The 22,500-nt window shown below is 39.2% G+C and overlaps 2 protein-coding genes across 2 annotated transcripts in view; both read right to left on the bottom strand.

The window, feature by feature from the left end:
• LOC307263631 (uncharacterized protein) overlaps positions 1-22,500 on the bottom strand; it is a 138,659-nt gene that overhangs the window by 37,097 nt on the left and 79,062 nt on the right. The window contains exon 12 of the mRNA XM_080044824.1: positions 2,599-2,772. Within this exon, the coding sequence (XP_079900950.1) occupies positions 2,599-2,772 (174 nt within the window). The remainder of the gene's footprint in view (positions 1-2,598; positions 2,773-22,500) is intronic.
• On the bottom strand, positions 5,220-22,310 carry LOC307265606 (protein NLRC3-like; the record flags this gene model as incomplete). Its single annotated transcript, XM_080047378.1, has 9 exons — positions 5,220-6,145; positions 6,182-7,030; positions 7,425-7,492; positions 7,792-7,905; positions 13,479-13,598; positions 13,706-13,825; positions 13,933-14,052; positions 14,160-14,273; positions 22,264-22,310. 9 exons carry the CDS (start codon positions 22,308-22,310, stop codon positions 5,220-5,222), a joined length of 2,478 nt encoding a protein of 825 aa, XP_079903504.1.

Below are 22,500 nucleotides of genomic sequence, written 5' to 3'. Positions count from 1 at the left end.
GAACTTCAGTATAAAAATGTGACAATTTTCCAGATTTGTTCAGATTTTAACTGTGTAACTCAACATGACTTTGTTCTTATCAATGAGCTTTTCTCTACAATGACTGGAGTGACTTTATCATTGTGTTGTTGTGGATCATCATAATATCAGCCTTCTACAGACGTCCTCCACATGTCACCACAACATTATACACCTAATCATATCAAAGCCGTCTCAAACTCAAACAATATATCCGCAGCCATAACTGTTGTTTACTATTGTGGGAATCATGAAGTAAGTCACGTGACGATGTCACATGACCGGCACACAATTAGGCAGGAAGCAATAAAAGTGTGCCGGTGTCAACACACTCCCTCTCGCTACTTTGCTGTGTGCACCTCGGCTCTCCCCCTGTGCTGCCTAGCGATATAAGGACACACGTTTCCTCTCTTAACGGAGAGAACTGGGGCCAGTTCTGGCAGGTAATTCCGAGTGTTTTAACCACCTGTTCTATGACCTGTTGCGTTACTGCATTGTTTTTAGTACATGTACATTTTATATCACCCGTTTTTTATGGTATTGTTTCAGGTCACTGAACGTGACAAAGGGTTGCTGTGGCCAGTAAGAAGCCTCATTACGGGTAAACTAAGCACACATGTTTAGTTGTATTTTATTTATTTTTAGCCATGGTTTTTATAATCTTATTTTTATGTTGTAGAGTGGAAGTCCCTCACCCCTCCTTCCTGAATTGCTGGGCCACAGGCAGGACTAGCGTGTATGTTGAGGATACTCATACAAAGTAGGCTCATCTACATTGTGACAAGATTTGCTGATTATACCATTGGGCTGGCAACTAATTGTTACTTTGTTTTGTTCTTTTAAAAGGGACCAGGCCAGCCACTGTTTTCTACTGTTTTTATATTTTCTTTAGAATTTTCTGTCTTATTTTGGTAGAACCCATCAGTAGCTCTTATGGCTAGAATTGTGTGACTCAGATTACTCTCCTTCTACATTTCAGGGATCTCTGTACAAGGCTGGGCCCGTGGCGACACATGTCTAAGCTTTCTGTGGTGGGACTGCACGGTTTGACACTTTATGTATTGCTAAATGCACATTCTTATTATTTACTTCTTATGTATCATATTTAGTAGATAGTGCATGTGTTTTCCCTTTTGTTTGGTGTTGGCTTTTGTTGCTTTCGTTTCTTTTGTCCTCCACAGTGGCTATTCAGCGTGCACGTGCGGACCAGACCTTTTTATACCAAAAGGAGAGTAATGCTGTCATCTGAGACGTCTACTATTGCATCCCTCTCTTAAGAGGGTTTTAATCTATAGTCTTCAATAAATAAGATATATTTTTGCACCAATTCATGCCTCATCATTGTTCATGTTAGGGGAAGATACATCGGTAAAAACGACACACTCATAGCTAATGTAAACGGGTTCCTCCTGCCCATCAAATTGGAGGTGGCGTTGTCAGGCATAGAAGGTAATATCTTACCTATGGTTACCACACTATCACGACTTCCACGGCGCATGCACAGCACTGTCGATATCTGGTTACGTCCGCCCCAGACATAGGGCTCTGGCCCGCCCATATCAGATACAACGATTTGATAGGCAACATAGTTATTGAGCTTCAATGGATCGTGCCCAGACCAACTGGCTGAGCAAATTGAATTTGAAAGCGGCATGTCTGGATTTCCAGGCTAAATGTTTACCTTTCAAATGATATAATAAATAACTAATAGATAGATATGGTGGTGTTGTGAAATGATTCTGATAATAGGGGAATGACAATGAGGCTGTAAATGTTCCTTTACATTTTCTGTGTACTATGCAGTACTTTTTTTTCCATGAATCATTCTGTCACTTTACCCCTCCTCCCCCCAAAAAAACCTACTCAGATCTCCACAAACTGATTTGCACGCATGAATGTTGGACTAACAAACTGTTTATTTCATTTCTTATGTTACCTTCTTCTTGTGTTTTTTAGCTTACAGGAAAATGTTAAAAGCAGAGGTCCACATTTGTTCCAGTCTTAAAACAACATGCCATATGTACATTAAAAGAGTTATTGGTGGCAGTACGCATTTCTGCTGTCCCTACTGATTAATAGAAAAATAAGCACCAAATTCCCTCTTTGAGTTACCTTTTCTCCACTGCAGCTGGACAAGGAAACAATGTCTAACACTAAATACTTGATATGTTTAAGCCATCTCTCTCTCTCTCTCTCTCTCTCTCTCTCTCTCTCTCTCTAAACAGACTCAAACTCTCTCTCTTTCTCTCTCTGAACAGACTCTCTCTCTCTCTCTCTCTCTGCAGCCCGTTTCGATCTTTTATCATTCATATCCCTCACACACTCTACAGCCGTACAACAGTACTGACACCATCTCCACTGACTGATGGACCACAATGTGAGTCTGTAAAAGCTGGAAACTGTCCTCTCTATACTTTAACAATTGTTCAGCCATTTTGAAAAAATTATATTTCTGAACCAGATGACATTTCTTCAGATTTGTGCTCAAGCAAATCCTGAACATCTATGAACCAAAACTTTAAAACGTTGGTCAACTGAATAAACACAAAACTCTTTATAAGCTCCAGTCAGTGAACTGACCTCAGTGTCTCCAGTCGGCAGTTTGGACTCTCCAGTCCGGCACAGAGAAGTTTCACTGCTGAATCCTTCAGCTTGTTGTTACTCAGGTCCAGCTCTATCAGATGGGAGGGGTTGGACTTCAGAGCCGAGGCCACAACTTCACAGTGAGTCTCTGAGAGTTGACAGCCAGAAAGTCTGTAATGAAACATTTATTACAAAATGTTATAATGAAAGAAAACAGTTTGATACTTCCTGATTTGAGAAACATTTGCTCTTCACGTCAGAGGTTCAGCTCGTCTTATCTCAGTGTTTGACATGAAACAATAATTCTCATCACTCTCTCACCTGCAGATATTCAATCTTTGTTTTGCTTTAATCTTGCAGATGAAGGATTTCTTTTAATTCATCAACCTGCCAGGGACTACAGGTGAAAATTAGCCTGCATGGCTAAATCTGGCACATTTACATGTTGAACTTTGGTGCTCATGTTTATCAATGTGCGCTGTCCCTTCTAAATAAAGAAATCTAAAAAAAATGTAGTTACAATGCTGCTATAACGTCCACAATCTGTCAGTGTGATCTGGTCCCTCAAAGTCATCATGAGGCCACCTCGATCAGAAAACATTTTCACAACTCAATGATTTCGTAGATCGCTACCTGCTGCTGTCAAGTTCACGTAAGTGGGAATATTCAGTGACGCTCAGAGCTGTTGTCAAAACAGAGGTATGCTACCAAGCATCACACACTGAGGTGGCTAACTCCAGACACTAGAAATGTTATGTATTTATTTGACCACCACTTTCCAAGATAGTATACTAAATATACTAAAAGCATTTCTAGTATATGCAAAGTATACTGACATTGAATTTTTAGTGCATTACATAGAACAAAACAAATATTAAAAAATATATTGCCAGTACCTTTAAACATACTTTTACTGCATTGAAAAAAGTATTTCATTGTGTTAGAAATATGGAGAAAGTGTATTTAGTATATTTTCTTAAAGTATATTTAGTTTAACAATTAAACATTTTAATGCAATATGCTAGAAGTTGTGTTAATCGAAACACCTTAAATTGTACTAAATATATTGGAAGTTGCACTAAAGGCATAAATACATTAAAAACATATTTTTCTGTATTTATTTGGATATTATCACTTACCAAAATAGTACACTAGTGTTTAAATATACTTAAAGCATTTAAAATAAACTTATTCAAAGTAACTGATATTGAATTTATAATACATTAACATACTTGTACAACACGAATATTAAGAAAATATACAGCCAGTGCATTTTATTATATTTATTGTGACACATGGAAATGAAAAACCTTTCAAAGCAAAGCTTCTGACACTCTATGTTCCACATACGATATGCCTACAGGTAGCACTGATAGTCAACTTCAATATTTACATGTATAACAACTGACCTGATGAAACACACCAGGGGCTGGTACTCTGCCACACAGGCTTGTACAGTAGGCACTACACTGTAAACAATTGCTGTAAATTTACAGCAGGATTTCAACAGCATTAACCTGTTATTTATATAAACAGCATTTAACTGTTAATATAAAAGGCATTCTGTTAAATTACAGTCCTTTGCTGTTATGTTACGGAACGGTAATGTTTTTCAAAAATACTGAACTTTCCTGTTAATTTACCATCAAACTTTGAAGGGACAACTTGACATGAGCTGCCTGCACATGTGAAGCTTATACAATTTTCTTCATTAATCCTCATCCATCCACATCTTAACTAATATGTGTTGTTCACTTCATCCACCTCTCTTCTTACCCTGATGCTCCCATCACTCTGGAACAGGGTCAATCTGGTCTCATCAGACCACACAACCTTTTTTTCATTGCTCCAGAGTCTATTCTGTATGCTCCCTGGCAAATTGAAGCATTTCATCCTTTTAAGCCCCACTGATAAGTGGTGTTCTTAAGGCTACATATCTGCTTAGTCCATATCCCTTATGTTCTCTGCGCATTGTGCATGTGGAAATGCTCTTAATTTCACTATTTAAGACAGCCCGGAGTTCTACTGTCGATATTTAAAATTTTGATGCAACCAATTAGTTGTATTTATTTTAATTGATCTCCCATTATGATCATTAAAGATTTTTTCAGACCACATTTCTTCCTCAAAAATGACGGTTCGCACTTATCTATCCAGATCCAGATTTTAATAATGCGTTGGACAGTTCTTAACAAGATTTTAGTAGTTTCATCTTCTCCTGAGTAGTTGTTTTGTTTTATACAGGCCAATAATTTCACCTCTCTGAAACAGAGTTACATCTTTTCGAAACCAGAGCATATGTCTTCTGACATGGTTCTTTAAGAAATAAGAAGCTATTCACTGCATCAGTTAGGGTTAAATAAGTTGTTGCCACCGCGAAGTCCCTTACATCCGTGCATACAGTAGTGTATTTATTAAAAGTACACTTTAGTGTAATGCAATATCATATATATTTTCTGCACTAAGCATCTGAAACAGCTCAATAGGTGACAAAATACAACCAACAATTTCTGTAATAAACAAGTGGAAGACAATTTTATGAATAAGAAGAATAAAAGCTTGTATAATGTGTGTATAGAGCTAATCCACACTTTTAATAATATTAATCACATCTGGACTTACAGAGCCTTTCTGCAGTTCCTCACAGCTGGAATCAGTCTCTGTCGTCCCTGCTCTGATGTGTTGTACTTCTTCAGGTCCAACTCATCCAGAACCTCCTCTGACATCTGCAGCATGTAGGCCAGAGCTGAGCAGTGGATCTCAGAGAGTTTATTCTTTGATCTGTTCTCTGACTTCAGGAACTCCTGGATCTCCTGATGAACCGAGAGGTCGTTCATCTCCGTCAGACAGTGGAAGATGTTAATGCTTCTGTCAGGAGAGATCTTATCACTGTTCATCTCCTTCATGTTGCGGATGACTCTCTGGATGGTTTCTGGACTGTCCTCTGTTGGACCCAGCAGGCCTCCTAAGAGTCTCCGGTTGGAGTCCAGAGAGAGGCCATGAAGGAAGCGGACAAACAGGTCCAGGTGGCCGTTTTTGCTTTCAAGAGATTTCTCCATGACTCTCCTCAGGAAGACATCCAAGGATTTATTATTTTTGTCCCAGTCTTTTCCCAGAAAACCCTTCAGCACCTTTTTGTTGCTGCTGGTGAAACAGTGGTACATGTAGACTGCAGCCAGAAACTCCTGAATGCTCAGATGAACGAAGCAGTAGACTGTTTTCTTAAAGATCACACTCATCTCCCTTTTGAAGATCTCGGTACAAACTCCTGAGTACACAGAGGCATTTGTGACATCCAGACCACACTGCACCAAGTCTTTTTGGTAAAACATGATGTTTCCTTTCTGCATTTGTTCAAACGCCAGCCTCCCCAGCTTCAGAAGAAGTTCCCTGTCTGCCTCTGTCAGCTCAGGACTCGTCTTATGTCCCTCTTCATACTTCTCTTTCTTCCTCCTAGTCTGAACCAGAATGAAGTGTGAATACATGCCAGTCAGGGTCTTGGGCAGCTCTCCTCTCTGGTCTGTAGTCAACATGTGCTCCAGAACTAGAGCAGTGATCCAGCAGAAGACTGGGATTAGACACATGATGTGGAGGCTCCTGGATGTCTTGATGTGTGAGATGATGCTGCTGGACAGCTCTTCATCACTGACTTTCTTCTTGAAGTACTCCTCCTTCTGTGGGTCAGTGAAGCCTCGTACTTCTGTCACCCTGTCAACACATTTAGGAGGGATCTGATTGGCTGCTGCAGGTCGTGTGGTTATCCAGATGAGAGCCGAGGGAAGCAGATTCCCCCTGATTAGGTTTGTCAGCAGCACGTTGACGGATGACTTCTTAGTGACATCAGACACAACCTTCCTGTTCTTGAAATCTAGTGAAAGTCTGTTTTCATCCAGGCCGTCAAAGATGAACAAAACTTTACCGATACCGAGCTTCTCTGCTGTGACCTTCTGTAATGTTGGATCGAATTCATGGAGCAGCTTGAGAAGACTGTACTGCTTATCTTTTATCAAGTTCAGCTCCCTGAACGAAAGCAGAATCAGCAGACTGACATCTTGGTTTTCTAAGCCATCTGCCCAGTCCAGAGTGAACTTCTGCACTGAGAAAGTTTTTCCAATTCCAGCGACGCCGTTCGTCAGGACGACTCTGATGTGTTTGATGGGCCCCTGTTGGTCGGGTAAGGCTTTAAAGATGTCGTGGCACTTGATTGGAGTGTCATGGAGGGTCTCCATCTTGGAAGCGGTCTCAAGCTGCCTGACCTCATGCTGGGTATTAACCTCTTCACTCTGTCCCTCTGTGATGTAGAGCTCAGTGTAGATCCTGTTGAGGAGAGTTCCACTTCCTGCTTTATCCGTTCCTTCAGTCACACGTTCACATCTCTTCTTCAGACTGATCTTATGTTCATCTAAAACCTCCTGCAGACCATCACTCACTAAAGAAGAGACAAAATAAAGAAAATGTGACAGTATGTTGATTACGCTCATTGCCAATATGAAAGTTTCAGATCTATGGATATGAAAAAAATGTCGATTCAACAACCAATGTTTGAAAGATTTTTGAAAATCAGATGGTTTCCCACTTTTTTATTGCCAGTTGCCTTAATGGTTTTAAATTCCAACCATTAACATGTTAAAATTCTGACTATGTTTGCCATTATGTCGACGGGGTCAAAAACCTTGAGTCTACTACTAGACACAGACGAGAATGCTTTTCACTAAACGTCAGGGCTCTTGCTTCTCTGCATAATGCCTAAAATGGCTGTGTCCTTCATGTTGGATTCAAACCATATTATTTCAGACATGATGACATCAGCTGGTAGATCTTACTTTGTTCAGTGCTGGTCTGAGTGGCTGTCTGCGGTCCAGGTCTGGTTCCACACTCAGGAGTCATCTTCCTATGGAGACATTTCTTTATTAATAAATTATTTGTTGATGCTAAAACAAAAATCCAAATTTGTCCACAGATAATCTCAGATAACAGTAAACGTGTTGTTGCTTTTCGTTTGGAATTTAACATTCAGTCTGAAGTTAAAATTATTGCTCCATTATTTCCACTCTCCCACTTTCATTAACACTGAGTTTTCTAAAGGTTTATATGATAGCATTTTATCGATCCCCGTCTTATTTTTTGTTGCTATTATTAAGAGTTTTAGTAAATATTCAGGTACTGCTCTGTTAGTATCAGTTCACTTACTGTGTGTCTGAGGGTCCAGGTGCATTACTGAAGTCTGGTTGAAGATCTTTGGACCAGTCACTCTTCATAGACAGACAGCTGGGGGATGTAGATCTCTGTCCCTGGTACTGAACCCTGCAAACACAAACAGGTTTTTATTTATATCACTTGAGTCCTTGATAAAGTCTCAGAGGACAGAGTCATTCAGGAAGCTCTAAATACACTAACTGCTGCTCTTAGATTAGATTACAGTTTTTTTTTCATCTCGCCCTCTGACACTGTAGAAAATATATAACTGTACAAACAGAAAAATGCTTTGGGAGTTGCAAGCTTGTAGATTTTTTCCCATCTCCCACAAATGCAAAACTACAGTAACACCTTCTCAAATACTTAAAGCTGCAGTTGATAATTTGAGCCGTTGGGATCCTAACGGCTGTTTTCCCAACACTCTACCTGCTGTAGCTCCTCCCTCTGAACGACAGCTACGTGCGTTCATGTGAATTCAGTTACATTGACAGGAGACAAACACCATGTCCGATTCCGAGGTGATTAAACATTAGTAATGATAACTACATACGTACATATTGAGCATACATTTTAATCACAGACATACCATGTATGTTAGCTTAAAATCATTGTAAGTGTGCTGGTAGGCCTAACAAAAGTAGCTGTAACAGCCAGGCAAGATAGCAAACTAATTGTAACAGAGCGGAGAGGTGTGTGTGTATCTCCTATCAATGCTCCTGCTCTGACCGCAGCTGGGAGGGGCTGCTCGGGCAGTATTGCCAACTTAGCGATTTTGTCGCTATATTTAGCTACTTTTCAGCCCCCCTGGCGACTTTTTTTTCAAAACAGCGACAAGCGACAAATCTAGCTTTTTTCTGGTGTAATTGGTGACTTTTTCGCCGAAGCAAATATCACTTTTAACGCTTCTCAACGAGCAGCGGGAGCCTCCTGGCCCGTCCCCCGTCACAGAGCACTGACAGACGGCCCCGTCCTCGCGCAGCAGCCCCTCCCAGCTGCGGTCAGAGCAGGAGATACACCTCTCAGCTCGGGGCTCCCGCTGCTCGTTGAGAAGAGATGATACTTGCTTTGGCGAAAAAAGTCACCAATAACACCAGAAAAAAAGCTAGATTTGTCGCTTGTCGCTGTTTTGAAAAAAAAAAGTTGCGAGGTCGCGGTCAGAGAGGTCTTGATGTGATAGGGCAAGAAGACATGGCCGGTGTACTTTTTTTCAAGCTCTCTCCGTCTCCCTTTCAGCAGTTAACTTTTCAATCTTCGTCTTTCCTCGTTTTTTTGCTGTCTTAGCGGTGTTAGTTGTTAGTATCCTGGGAATGGTAAATTGAGGGTTCGTTTGTGAAGACATTGCCACTCGCTGTCCGCCGTAGTAGCCTTGTACCAAACAGTAGGCTAGTGTCAGACTGCTAGGGTCGTGAACGCTCACGCAACTGACGCATCAACGTCGTTGCCAAGGTCCCACAGCCAATAAGAACGGAGAATCTGACCTCGCTCTGATTGGTCAAAATTAACATGAGCGGTGACAATTTTGGGGGGCAGCACACAGAGGCAGGGGGGAGCAAAGTGATAAAAAAATATTTTCAGACCACTTCACCTACATATAGCTGAATGGCTATTATGACAGTTTTGCCAAATATTACAGTAAAAAAACTCTCAACTGCCGCTTTAATTACGGGTTCACAAATCCAATATTGTGAATTGAACTCTAAAAATCATCAACATTTTGTTATGGTGGCGGGTTGCAGGCAGGCAGGAAACACAGGGAAACACACCACAACAAGACAAGGAACAGACAGACCATGACAATTTTTTGCTAAATGTTTTGCAGTGAATATGGTGCAAAACACATGACAACACCAGTATCAAATAATGTGAAGAATTGTTTTAGTTTATACCTTCAAACAGAGCAGACAAACACACCACCACACATTCTAGTGAGGCAGAAGAGATCATTGAGAGGGATTGTTTTCGTGACTTTAATTTATTTTTTAATTAAAATGTTGCATAGTCAGCCTTTAATATCAGAGACCTAAATGTCGTATACAATAATGTTATAAAATATGTAATGGAATACACTTGTACATAAAACTATAATTTAGTTTCCCTCTTATTTCTTCATTGACAGCTGTTTTTATAGAAAGTGTATTTTATTGTTCTTATAAACTGCCTGTCATTGTGTTATCATGAATTGTATGAGGACAATAAAACCGAACCTTGAACCAGAATTTGTAACAATAAAAGAACACAGAGATAACTAGGAGAGATATCAGCCGGTGCTCTTGAAATTGGAAAGTCAATGAAAAAAATAAAGCACAGAGGCTCTCACTCCAGACCCACACAGAGCCAAGGATAGTTCTAACAGCCCGGTTTCGACCCACACTAGGGTCTTCATCAGTGCTAAGCCTTTTATTCACAGTATACCACTGCTATGAATTTTGCTTTGTGATTATTTTTGTATATGTCATCTATCTATGACACCACGCGATTGGCCGACATGGCCCTGCCTCTGTCAGTTACAGTCATATGAAAAAGTTTGGGAACCCCTCTCAGCCGGCATTATAATTGACTCTGCTTTCACACAAAAATGATAAAAGTGGTATGTCTTTCATTTACCAGGAACAGCTAAGTACTGGGATGTTTTCCAAACAAAGATTTTTTGAAAAGCAGTATCTAGTTTTATGAAATTAAATAAAATGTGAAAAACTGGCTGTGCAAAAATATGGGAACCCTTGTGGTCTTGCTGATTTTAATGCATGTAACAGCATGTAAAACTGAGGACTTTAAACACAAAATTGGTTGGATTATGTTGTTAAGCCTTGAACCTCATATAAAGGTCTGTTTAATCATGATAAAAGGTATTTTAGGTGCCTAAACGCAAGTTCCACTTCTCTTTGACTCTCTGCAGAAATGAGACAGAATGCGATCATCAAAACAGCTCCCAAAAGATCTTAAAAACAAAGATTATTCATTGTCATGGTTTAGGGGAAGGCTACAAGAAGCTTTCCCAAAGGTTTCAATTGTCAATTTCTACTGTAAGGAACGTTGTCAGGGAATGGAAGGACACAGGCACAGTTGCAGTTAAACCCAGGTCTAGCAGACCAAGAAAAGTACAAGAGCGGCATATGCGGCGGATTGTGAGAATGGTTGCACACAACCCACAGATCACCTCCAAAGACCTGCAAGAACATCTGGCTGCAGATGGTGTATCTGTACATGGTTCAACAATTCAGTGCAATTTGCACCAAAACATCTGTATGGCCGGGTGATGAGAAGGAAGCCCTTTTTGCGCCCACGCCACAGATACAGTTGCTTGGAGTATGCTAAAGCTCATTTAGACAAGCCAGATTCATATTGGAAGAAAATGCTTTGGACTGATGAGACAAAAATTAAGTTATTTGGTCTTTATAAAAAGCAGATGTTTTGGTGCAAATTGCGCTGAATTGTTGAACGATGTACAGATACACAATCTGCTGCCAGATGTTCTTGCAGGTCTTTGGAGGTGATCTGTGGGTTGTGTGCAACCATTCTCACAATCCTCCACCTATGCCGCTCCTGTTTTTTTCTTGGTCTGCCATGCCTGGGTTTAACTGCCACTATGCCTGTGTCCTTCCATTTCCTGACAACGTTCCCTACAGTCGAAATTGACAATTGAAACCTTTGGGAAAGCTTCTTGTAGCCTTCCCCTAAACCATGACAATGAACAATCTTTGTTTTTCAGATCTTTTGGGAGCTGTTTTGATGATCCCATTCTGTCTCACTTCAGCAGAGAGTCAAAGAGAAGTGCAACTTGCATTTAGGCACCTAAAATACATTTTCTCATGATTAAACAGACATTTCTATGAGGTTCAAGGCTTAACAACATAATCCAACCAACTTTGTGTTTAAAGTCATCAGTTTTACATGCTGTTACAGGCATTAACCCTTTAGGCGCCAAAGTCGCAAAATTGCGACAAGACGTTTTACTGAATCAAACAGCTGTTTTCTCTAAATAGAGTGTTATATTTTGTTCAAACTCCCCTCCACTAGTTGGCAGACATCCCATACCTAGACCTTAGCTCAGAAAAACGTCATCCTTCAATGCAAAATGTTCGAGCAAAATCCCATCCAAAAAACATAAAAATTATTTTTTATTTTTTTTGTCATATCCTCCTAGCGACTTTTTCTGGTGTTATTTGAGCCTTTTGTGGTGTTTAGAGACTGACGGGAAAGCACGTATCACTCTGTTTACTCTGCTGTTTCTGTGCTCAACGAGGAGCGGGTGCTCACGGAGCCCCTACCCCGTCCAAAAGCACTCGCGGGCGGTCAGTCTCACAGAAGCTCAGCGCAGCGGTCCCAGCCTGCAGCCAGCAGAGAGGACACACACACCCGCTCCTCCTAGCGACCCTTTCTGGTGTTATTGGAGACTTTTGTGGTGTTTGGAGACTCTGATGTGAAAGCATGTATCACTCTGCTTTTACTGTGCTCAACGAGCAGCTCCCGGAGCCCCTGAGCCCCGCGCAGCAGTCAGGGCAGAGCGGGTGTGTTTCTCCTCTCTGCTCCGCTGACACCTCCGCGTCCAGGCTGCAAATGAATCGCGCATGCGTTGCCATTTCTGCCCAGCCTGTGTGCTGTGCCATGCAATGAGAGGTTCCACACTGTGACAAACTATAAACAGTGTCATCTGGATAGATAGGCACAGATTAGGCCTCTGCAGCAAAAAGACGCCTACTGTTATTATTATTATTTATTATTTATTATTATTATTATTATTATTATTATTATTATTATTATTATTATAATATAATGATAATTACAATAATGAATAATAATAATAATGGAGAATAGAAGACGAAAAGTACTGTAAAAGTTGTAGTGTGTAAAAAAAAAAAAAAAAAAAAAAAACGCCTGCTGTTTACATGCGTTTTGTGTTTTAGTTCTAGTTCTAGTTTACAAATGTTGGCTTACAACAAAGTGGGCATCATTACAAATAGATGGAGGGGGTGAATCTGATGAAATAAGTTCAACTCTCTTTCAAAATATCAGGTATTTCATGGAAATTACATAATCCAATATGGCCGCCGCCATATGACGTCATAATATGCAAATTAGATGAAAAAATGTATTCCCTAGTTAAACTTCAGGACATTCTCAATATTTGTCTCATTAACTTTTTGTCTCTATCTCAAACCACTTTCAATCCAGAGCCTTCTGAAATTTAGGTGTCAAAATAAAGTATTTTTCAAAATTAAACCCGGCGCCTAAAGGGTTAAAATCAACAAAACCACAAGGGTTCCTATATTTTTGCACAGCCAGTTTTTCACATTTTATTTCATTTCATACAACCAAATACTTCTTTTCAAAAAATCTTTGTTTGGAAAACATCCCAGTACTTAGCTGTTCCTGGTAAATTAAAGACATACCACTTTTATATTTTCTTTGTGAAAGCAGAGTCAATTATAATGCCGGCTGAGAGGGGTTCCCAAACTTTTTCATATGACTGTATATAATGAATCACATCTGCTCATTCTGCTTCAACGAAGACCATGATGTGTGTTGAAACCGGTCGGCCTTTGTATGTTTTAAACTTGACATGCCCTGGCTCTGTGCGAGATTTCCTGAGAGCCTCAGTAATTAATTCATTTTATTTTACAAAAGAACAGTGTTGTAAAAAAGATTATCAGACAACATTAACTGAATCCTCGTTATCTTACCTTGTGTCGGAGGGTCCAGGTTCAATACTGAAGTTTGGAGGAGAACGTCTGGACAGATCACTCTTCATAGACAGACAGCTGGAGACTCCAGACTCTGATCTCTGTCCCTGATACTGAACCCTGCAAACACAAACAGGTTTTTATTAATAACACATGAATCCTGGATAAAGAACAGTGTTGTAATGTAGATTATCAGATAACATTAAACTGAATCCTAATTCACTTACCTTGAGCCGGAGGGTCCAGGTTCAATACTGAAGTTTGGAGGAGAACGTCTGGACAGATCACTCTTCATAGACAGACAGCTGGAGACTCCAGACTCTGATCTCTGTCCCTGATACTGAACCCTGCAAACACAAACAGGTTTTTATTAATAACACATGCATCCTGGATAAAGAACAGTGTTGTAATGTAGATTATCAGATAACATTAAACTGAATCCTAATTCACTTACCTTGAGCCGGAAGGTCCAGGTTCATTACTGAAGTTTGGAGGAGAACGTCTGGACAGATCACTCTTCATAGACAGACAGCTGGAGACTCCAGACTCTGATCTCTGTCCCTGATACTGAACTCTGCAAACACAAAGATGTTTTTATTTACATCACATGAATCCTTGATGAAGAACAGTGTTGTGATGAAGATGATCAGATAACATTAAACCGAATCGTTGTCATCTTACTTTGAGCCTGAGGGTCCATTACTGACGTCTGGACGGCTGGAGACTGCAGACTCCGATCTGTCCTTTTCCTCCGAGTCATTCATCTTCTGAGGTCTGAGAGGTAAACCAGTAACACTGGGGACACAGTGTAATGAGTCAGGAATAAATACGTATATCCTAAGTTTGATTTAAAAAAACCTTCCATCTTCTAGCAAACATAATAACAATCTGTTTAAAATACAACTGACAGACTTAAAGGTGTAGTGAGCGATTCTGGAGAACGCTTGTTGTCAAAATCACTTTTTGTCCAATCAGTGAATTTCTCCAAATGATCTGCTACTATTGCTGTCTACAATACCCCTTTGTTTACATATCCATTTACAGAGGTTAGGCTATGTCTTAACTAAATACTTTTTTCTATTCACTGATTTTAATAAAAATAATTGCTGACTCCACCTTTAAACCTGCAGTGTGTAGAATTTTGGGTTTTATTTCCTACCAGATTTTGTAGAAAGTAATTATAATATCCATAAGTACATTTAATTTAGTTCATAATAGCTGAAACATTTTTTTTTAATTATTATTTTTTTCCTTGGAAAGGGTCTCATATATGTCCATATTTCTGCATATTTTGGACCAAGGCCTAGTGCCGCCATCTTGAAAGTGTCATAGCTGGAATGTCATCAGGTGCATTGTTTAAAATTTAGAATTGTTCTTGTCCTTGAAGGCCACTGTAGCTTCTGTTATTATTCAAAAGGGGTGGGGTTACCCAGGGAGCGTTGCATTCTAGAACTTTGTAGAACTTTCTTGATGATGTCATATTACACACTGCACCTTTAAGACGGACTAAGCTGTTGTGTCACATCTTTTGTAGTTGTGATGGTATTTTTCGAACATTCAGTATAAGAGACAAAACCCTTTTATCACTACAACATAAAACATTTCAAACATCAAACATCAAACACTGGCTAACGATCAAACAGTCTTCACTCTTCAAGTCCATGTTAGTCCTGAGACAAACTCAGTGAATTTAGAAGAAATGCTGTGGAGGGAATGGCCAACTTGATGAGATTAATTCACACACATTTTTAAATGTGGAACAGACATGAGTTATACAAGCAGTAGCCTGGCTGGCAAACATCCAGATAAACCACCATCTTAGAATCTACTGACTGATAGGAAACGCAGCCATTACGCGCCCTTCTACTTTAACGACTGTTGACAGCGCACAATTCTCCCACACTACATTCAAATCTACTTCAGAAAGTGGATTTTGCATGACATTATAAACTTTAAACGCTTCCAACAGCAGTGTTTCCCCTACATTTATTCCTTCTGCTGAATGTTGTGCCTTACTGTAAGTCTGACTGATGAGGCAGGTGATAAGGAGGAGGTCAGGTAACTTAGATAAAGCCAAGAGAAAACTATGGGAGGGCACAGCTAGTTAGTTGTCTATTAATAATAAAAATGGATTGGATTTATACAGCGCTTTCATTCGCACACAAAGCGCTTTACAGGGTTCCAGGTTCCGTTCACTCACACACATACCGGTAGTGTAAAATAACATTAATGTGTTGGAAGGCGGTCAAAAAAGACGTTTGTTTTACTACTTTCATACAGTTATAGGTGTATCGTTAAGTCTTTACGATAGCCTCACTTCTATCCCGGGGGGGTCAATTGCAAATGCTCAAAATATCCTTGCGCCCCCAAATGCCCCGATGATATGTCTCAATCCTAGGGGAAACACTGAACAGAGATACACTTTTTAAAGTCTTTTCGTTCTAGAATTACTTACAAAAATGTGAGCAGGCTTTTAATTAAAGGGCTTCTTCAGCTTTCTGGCTGTTGACGTGCACTGACAAATTAGTTACCAACCCCCAAAAAACTGGTATTTTCCTTTAACTAGTTGTTCAAAGATGTAGTGTAACAGATACCTTAGGCCTACAGTCGACACCAGACCCTCTGACGGTGAAATAAAATAATAAAAAATTGAATACTTACTCAGCGTCATCAATGTTCCTCAACAACTTCAATGGTCTGAATGAATCTCTCCAATCCAAGTTAGAAGACAAAACACTTTAAAAACGTCCCGGACAAAAGTGTCTCGTGTCTGCAAACGAAGCAGCAGATTCAGAAGTGAATTCCCGTAAACGGAGAGGAGGGCAGTGGCTCTGTTCAGGTGATATCCAGGTAAATGTTCAACAGACAAAACAATAAAACTGAGAGTGTTGTTCACTCAGTGCAGAGTCCATTTAGAATCAGCACAGCAGAAAGATAAGAACAGGCTGAGTGTTGATCCAACATTATTATTAATTTACTGTTAAAGAAGCTACTGTAGGGAGCAGAGAAGTCAAAAGTGAACCAAAAGGATTGACATTTAAATGGGTCAATCTCTTTGACCCAGAAAAATAATTTTAAATGTTTTCTCCAGTGAATGCATTAAACCTGCAGTGTGTAGAATTTTGGGTTTTATTTCCTAGCAGATTTTGTAGAAAGTAATTATAATATCCATAAGTACATTTAATTTAGTGCATAATAGCTGAAGTTTTTTTTTTAAATATTTTTTTCCCCCCTTAGAAAGGGTCTCATATATGTCCATATTTCTGCATATTTTGGACCAAGGCCTAGTGCCGCCATCTTGAAAGTGTCATAGTTGGAATGTCATCAGGTGCATTGTTTAAAATGCAGAATTGTTCTTGTCCTTGAAGGCCACTGTAGCTTCTGTTATCATTCGAAAGGGTTGGGGTTACCCAGGGAGCGTTGCATTCTAGAACTTTGTAGAACTTTCTTGATGATGTCATATTACACACTGCACCTTTAACACTTACAGAAACTAAACTTAGTTATCTTGCTAAAAGTAGTTAGCTGATAGCTAGCCTAGCTGACAGCTAACTAAACCTAATATCTCAGTCAGAGTAGTAAACTAACAGCTAACTAAAGCAGTTCTTTCTGAATGTAGTTTGTGTATCTCACAGGTGTAATGAAGTTTTGACATACAGCTATTTATAAGCAGCTATTTTCTCTCTTTGTGGCTGTCGCTACAAAACAGTCAAGTTCACTGAAAATATGTTAGCTAACAGGATGCTTAAATATAAATATTAAATAATTATCTATAATCTAATTAATTTAGCGTCTGAAAAACAGACATACAACAGTTTCTGTTTTTAACAACTGAAAATGTAGTTTTCAAAGTAGCTTATATCAAATAACAGTAAAGTGTTAGTGAAAAACACTAATTACACTTACATCGTGGAGCGTCTGTGTTCATTATATTGTTCCTCTTCTGCTACGAAGGCGAGATGGCGACCGCTAAGGCTGAGAAGTGTCCGTCGTTCGTTCCACTATCAACTTTTTCACCGTTTGGAGTTTCACCATCTATTGTAATTTGTAATATATCTAGATAGAAGTACTAGATCCGAATCACAACACAACTCTCATTATTTAAATAATAGTATTTAGCTAATAGATGACGCTAACAGGTAACTAAACCTGTGTGATGGCAATAGCAACTAAAGGCAACCCACGTCTAACCCGATTCTATCACCGCAAACCGAGCGGGAGCTGCTGCACGAGACAACCATAACGTTAGCCCTAAAACTACACTGTGTGGTGCTTGTCTGTTTGGCTATGTTGTTCAGCTGGATCGATTGATATTGAATATAAGGTGACGAGTGCCAGTGTTCTAATAGGCTAATATAGAATATCATTCACTCACCAAAGCTGAGGACTCACTTGAAAAGAAAGGCAGCACGGCGGTCCTTCCTCCGGGAAAACATTTTCAATGACTTTGGTAAATCCTTCCCGCTCCGAACACAAATAGTCCCCGTGATTCATTATGGTAAGCTAGACTAAAACTTCACTACTGAAATAAAAGTTTAGCTAGTTAGCTAGCAGGCGAAGCAGCGTAGATCAACTGCTCGGATTGTTTTTATTTTCTCCTGGTCACGTCACACGTTTGCGCGGCAAGTTGTTGCTAGGCAGATTTCATGGAGCAAAAGCATTTCTGCCTCGATGCAAAAAACGTTCACTACGCTGTGTCCATGGTAACGGTGGGAGGGTTTTTAAGTTTGGTCATTTTCTGAGATCTCGATGTCTTTGCTCCATATGTTTTAAAAATCTTCTAAATGTCTTGGTTTTTATTTATTTAAAACTTGATGTAGTATACATGAGTTTTTTTTTAAAGTGTAGTCCTATTTGACACACCCCTAGTCTTTCATAATTTGAATGTTGTGTTCACTTGTGTATTGTGAATTAGATTTTATGTCCTCTAGGAGAAATGGTATGTTTGTAATTGTCCTATCTTAAATAGAGAGGGAGAGCCGGTGTAGGTACCAGATCGACTCGGGCTGCAAGATTGACTCGGGGTCCTGCGCCTACTGATGACGTATCAACACTTGACGTTGTCACCATAGATACTGCTACGCAACGGCAAGACGTATCGACACTTGACGTTGTCACCATAGATACTGCTACGCTACTGCAAAGCATTGTGGACATACACAACATTTGAAAAGATCGCGATAGCTGATGGTGCGAAACTCAAACAACATGTAAAAGATCGCGCTAGCTGATAGCTTAGCCAGTAGGCTCCATAGATAGATCGATTTATTTATTGTTCTGCAAGGTTTAAAATTAGTTGTTACGTTTGGCTTATAGTAGTCATCTCTCATTATTAAGGTTAAATTACATTTTATTTTATACGAATTTATAGTTTAGCAAGGTTTAACCCCCGGTTTTAACCCTGTTTGAGTGCTAAATTAAACATTTATTTAATAATACTTTAAACATTGAATGAGTATTTTAGTTTAATGTACTCTAGCATGTATTTTAAGAAATACTATTTTATTAAAAGAACAACTATCCCCTGGGTTCACTGTTATTTTACATCACACTGAAAAACAATGTGTATAATGAGAGTTTCATAATGATATTTATCAGTTAAAAAATGTAAAGGTGTGGCTCAGATGTATAATTTCCAGCCCCTGGAGCATTTGTAGTGTCTTGCATCACTGATAAATAGATTCATTCATTCAACCTTCATTAAATAAAATAAAAAAGTACATCAGATTTTGTTTAATCTGATTTGTATTTTACTTATTCAACCACATATACCACCTTTTGTAGTGTCTTGCAGCAATGCCATCGACTGTCCAAACAGCCTACTATTTACAGTGAGTCTCTGCAGAACATTTCTCAATGGGAATAGTTCACTTAATGTGTGACACAGCAGGTGAATAGGGTACACTTTTGGAATAATAGATACCGAGATAGCGGGATAACCAAGTGGGATAAACAGAGCGCATGCGCATAACCATAGCGCATGCGCATTTAAAAGACAAAGTTTACAGGAAGTGCGTCATAATCGCGCATCTAGGACCCCGAGTCAATCTTGCAGCCCGAGTCGATCTGGTACCTACACCGGCCACACTAAGGAAAAACTCCAAAAACAGCAGTATAAGGTTAAAAAATAAATTAATAAATGTTGCTATTGATTAACTACTCTGTATTAAATTTAAAATAGCCTACATATTGGAAAGAAAGAAAAATAAGTGTAACAAGCTTTTCTCACCACAGCGCCATCTGTCGGATCTGGGGGATCACTGCACCATTTGCCCATAATGTAAAAACACTAACAACAAAATAAATAACTAAGGTGCGACCGTGCGAGGTAGTGGCATCTTCCTATAAAGTTCTATGACAGGGCAGTATACAATAAGTTCTAAGTTCTGTGCTGTCTGTGTGATTGTTGGCTGTCTGTCTGTCTGTCTGTCTGTGTGCTATCTGTCTGTCTGTCTGCAGTGTTGTGTGGTTGAGTCTCAGTTCATTGTTGATGCAGCAGCGCCACCTTCTGTCCAAACCAACAAACTACAAGCTGAAGTCAGAGCTGCTGAGAGGAGGAAGAGGAGGACGCTCACACTCAACATGCTTTAGTTTAAAGGTGTAGTCAGAGATTCTGGAGATCGCTTGTTGTCTAAATCCCATTTTGTCAAAATCAGTGAATATCTCCTCATGATCCACTACCTGTCTGTACTGTGTGTGGGGGCAGTGTTAATACACACCATAGACTCTGTAAACTGGCATGTTGATAGCTACAGTGGGTCCCTTTTGTTTACAAACCCTTTATTTACATACCAGTTTACAGAGCCTAGGTTGTGTATTGTCACTAGTTGTTGTTTTTCCATTGCACACACAGTACGGACAGGTAGGGGATCGTCAGGAGATATTCACTGAACATGTTAATTAAAAAATCCCTAAAACATGTCTAACATTATGTAAAATAGTTCCTTGAATTACTATTGTTAAAAATCTTGCTTGTTTCCCTTTGCCTTGGAAGTGCGTGTTTAATAATGTTTGGCGTTTGAATTGCAAATATAACACATGGCTTAACAGAAATGCCTAAATAAACAAGTTATGTATATCGGGTGAAATATCATGGATAAGTAATTGGATAATGTTGTGGTAATAGTGTGTGGGAACCCTGAATATAAGTGTGTGTTAAATTAATTAAAACAATTTGAGGAATTATTCAGTTGAGGATCAGAAGGGCTGAGGCGCATACGTAACAAGGTGAGGGCTGCACCTGTCACAGAGACACCGTGACGTCACCAATCATCATTTGCTTCAATCAAAATTTTAAGTGTGTGGATCTTAAGTGTAGCTGCTCTCTCTCTGTCTCACTCGCGGTGACACTTTAGAATGAATTAATACACAACATTTATCATCCTTCATCTTTATAAAAATGGCAGATGTCCTGGCCCACACAAAATACACGTTCTGCCTTTGCCAAACTGCATTTAGTTGTGAAACATTTGCATTTATGAATATAAAACTTCACCAGTCAACTCACACTATTGAGAACAAGTGTCTATCGGCAACAAAATCGACCAACTTAAAGGCCTACTTCACCGGTTGGAATATGAAGGTGTATTGAACTCGGAGATCCTATGAAGTATAAATGTGCAAAAAAAATTGAAATCGGCCTGAGAAAAGGCAGAAAGAGTGTTTTATGGTCTCACTGTCTAACCCTACATTTCTCTTTCTGTGATGTCACATACACCTTCATATTCCAACCGGTGAAGTGGGCCTTTAATATCAGCTCTGAATATCATTCCAGAATGAATGGACTGAATAGCGACCAAAAAACAAAATGTTCCAGCTTCCAATTTCCTCCTCTGTTGTCTTTTTGAAATTCACCTCAGGAGCCTCATCTAAACTGAATTTTTGTAAAGTTGATCAAACTTAAATGACGATATCTTTAATGTGGATGGATAAATATGCCTATAACTCTTTTCAGATGATTTACTATCATGTAAACTAACTAACTCCCCCACACTACATAGTTAGAAGGATTTGCGTGTATGTGTGTGTGACCTCTCCACACAGAAGTGACAGCAGTTATTTGTGTTTTGGGTGGAGTGTCCCTTTAAAGAGTGCCATTTACAGACACCAGTGTTGTACAGCGGTAAACAGATCCTCACACTATTTACTGAAATAAACGAGTTCTCTGTTTTTTCACCCACGAGTCACTTCATTCTTTGTTCTTGAGTCTTTTAAAGGTGCAGTGTGTAGAATTTATTGGCATTTTGTATAACAGACTTGGTAGAAAAAGGAATATTTATTTTCGCAAGTGTGTTTTATTTAGTGTAGGCCTATAATCTCTTGAAAATTATCTAAAATATATTAATGCTAGTTTTCTTTTTTTACTAGCTGCTTGTCCTTGAAGGCCACCGTAGCCACCATATCATTTCAGAATGAATGGACTGAATCTCAATTGAGAAAAATGTCTAACAGCTTTCAATTTCTTTCTCTCAAGCTCAGTAATTCACATCAAAATGAGATCTGAGACTCAAATTATTTTGTTTGGATGTCCCATTTAAAAGCTTGAAATTATGGGGTGTTAGTGTTGCCGTAATATAAAGGTATTAAAAAAATTATACAGGTTAATTTAGCTGTTGATGAACTACTCTGTATTACATTTAAAATACATATTGGAAAGAAAGAAAGAAAGAAAGAAAGAAAGAAAGAAAGAAAGAAAGAAAGAAAGAAAGAAAGAAAGAAAGAAAGAAAGAAAGAAAGAAAGAAAGAAAGAAAGAAAGAAAGAAAGAAAGAAAGAAGCTTTTCTCACCATAGCTCCATCTGCTGGATCTGGTGGGCACTGCACCATTTGCCCATAATGTCAAAACACAACAAAACACGCAAACAACTAAGGTATTAAAAGGCTTTCCTGTATAAGTGGGTTTTCAGATGGTTCCAAAGTTAAGGGGCAAAGACTGAGAAAGGCAAGGTAAATTTATTTATATAGCTCAATTCAGACACAAGGCCATTCAAAGTGCTTTACAGGGGCATGAAATACATCAAGATT

This window comes from Ammodytes marinus (genome assembly GCF_949987685.1).
Source record: "Ammodytes marinus genome assembly, chromosome: 2".
In the NCBI taxonomy this organism is placed as follows: Eukaryota; Metazoa; Chordata; class Actinopteri; order Uranoscopiformes; family Ammodytidae; genus Ammodytes; species Ammodytes marinus.
This window is presented reverse-complemented; position numbering and strand designations above follow the sequence as displayed.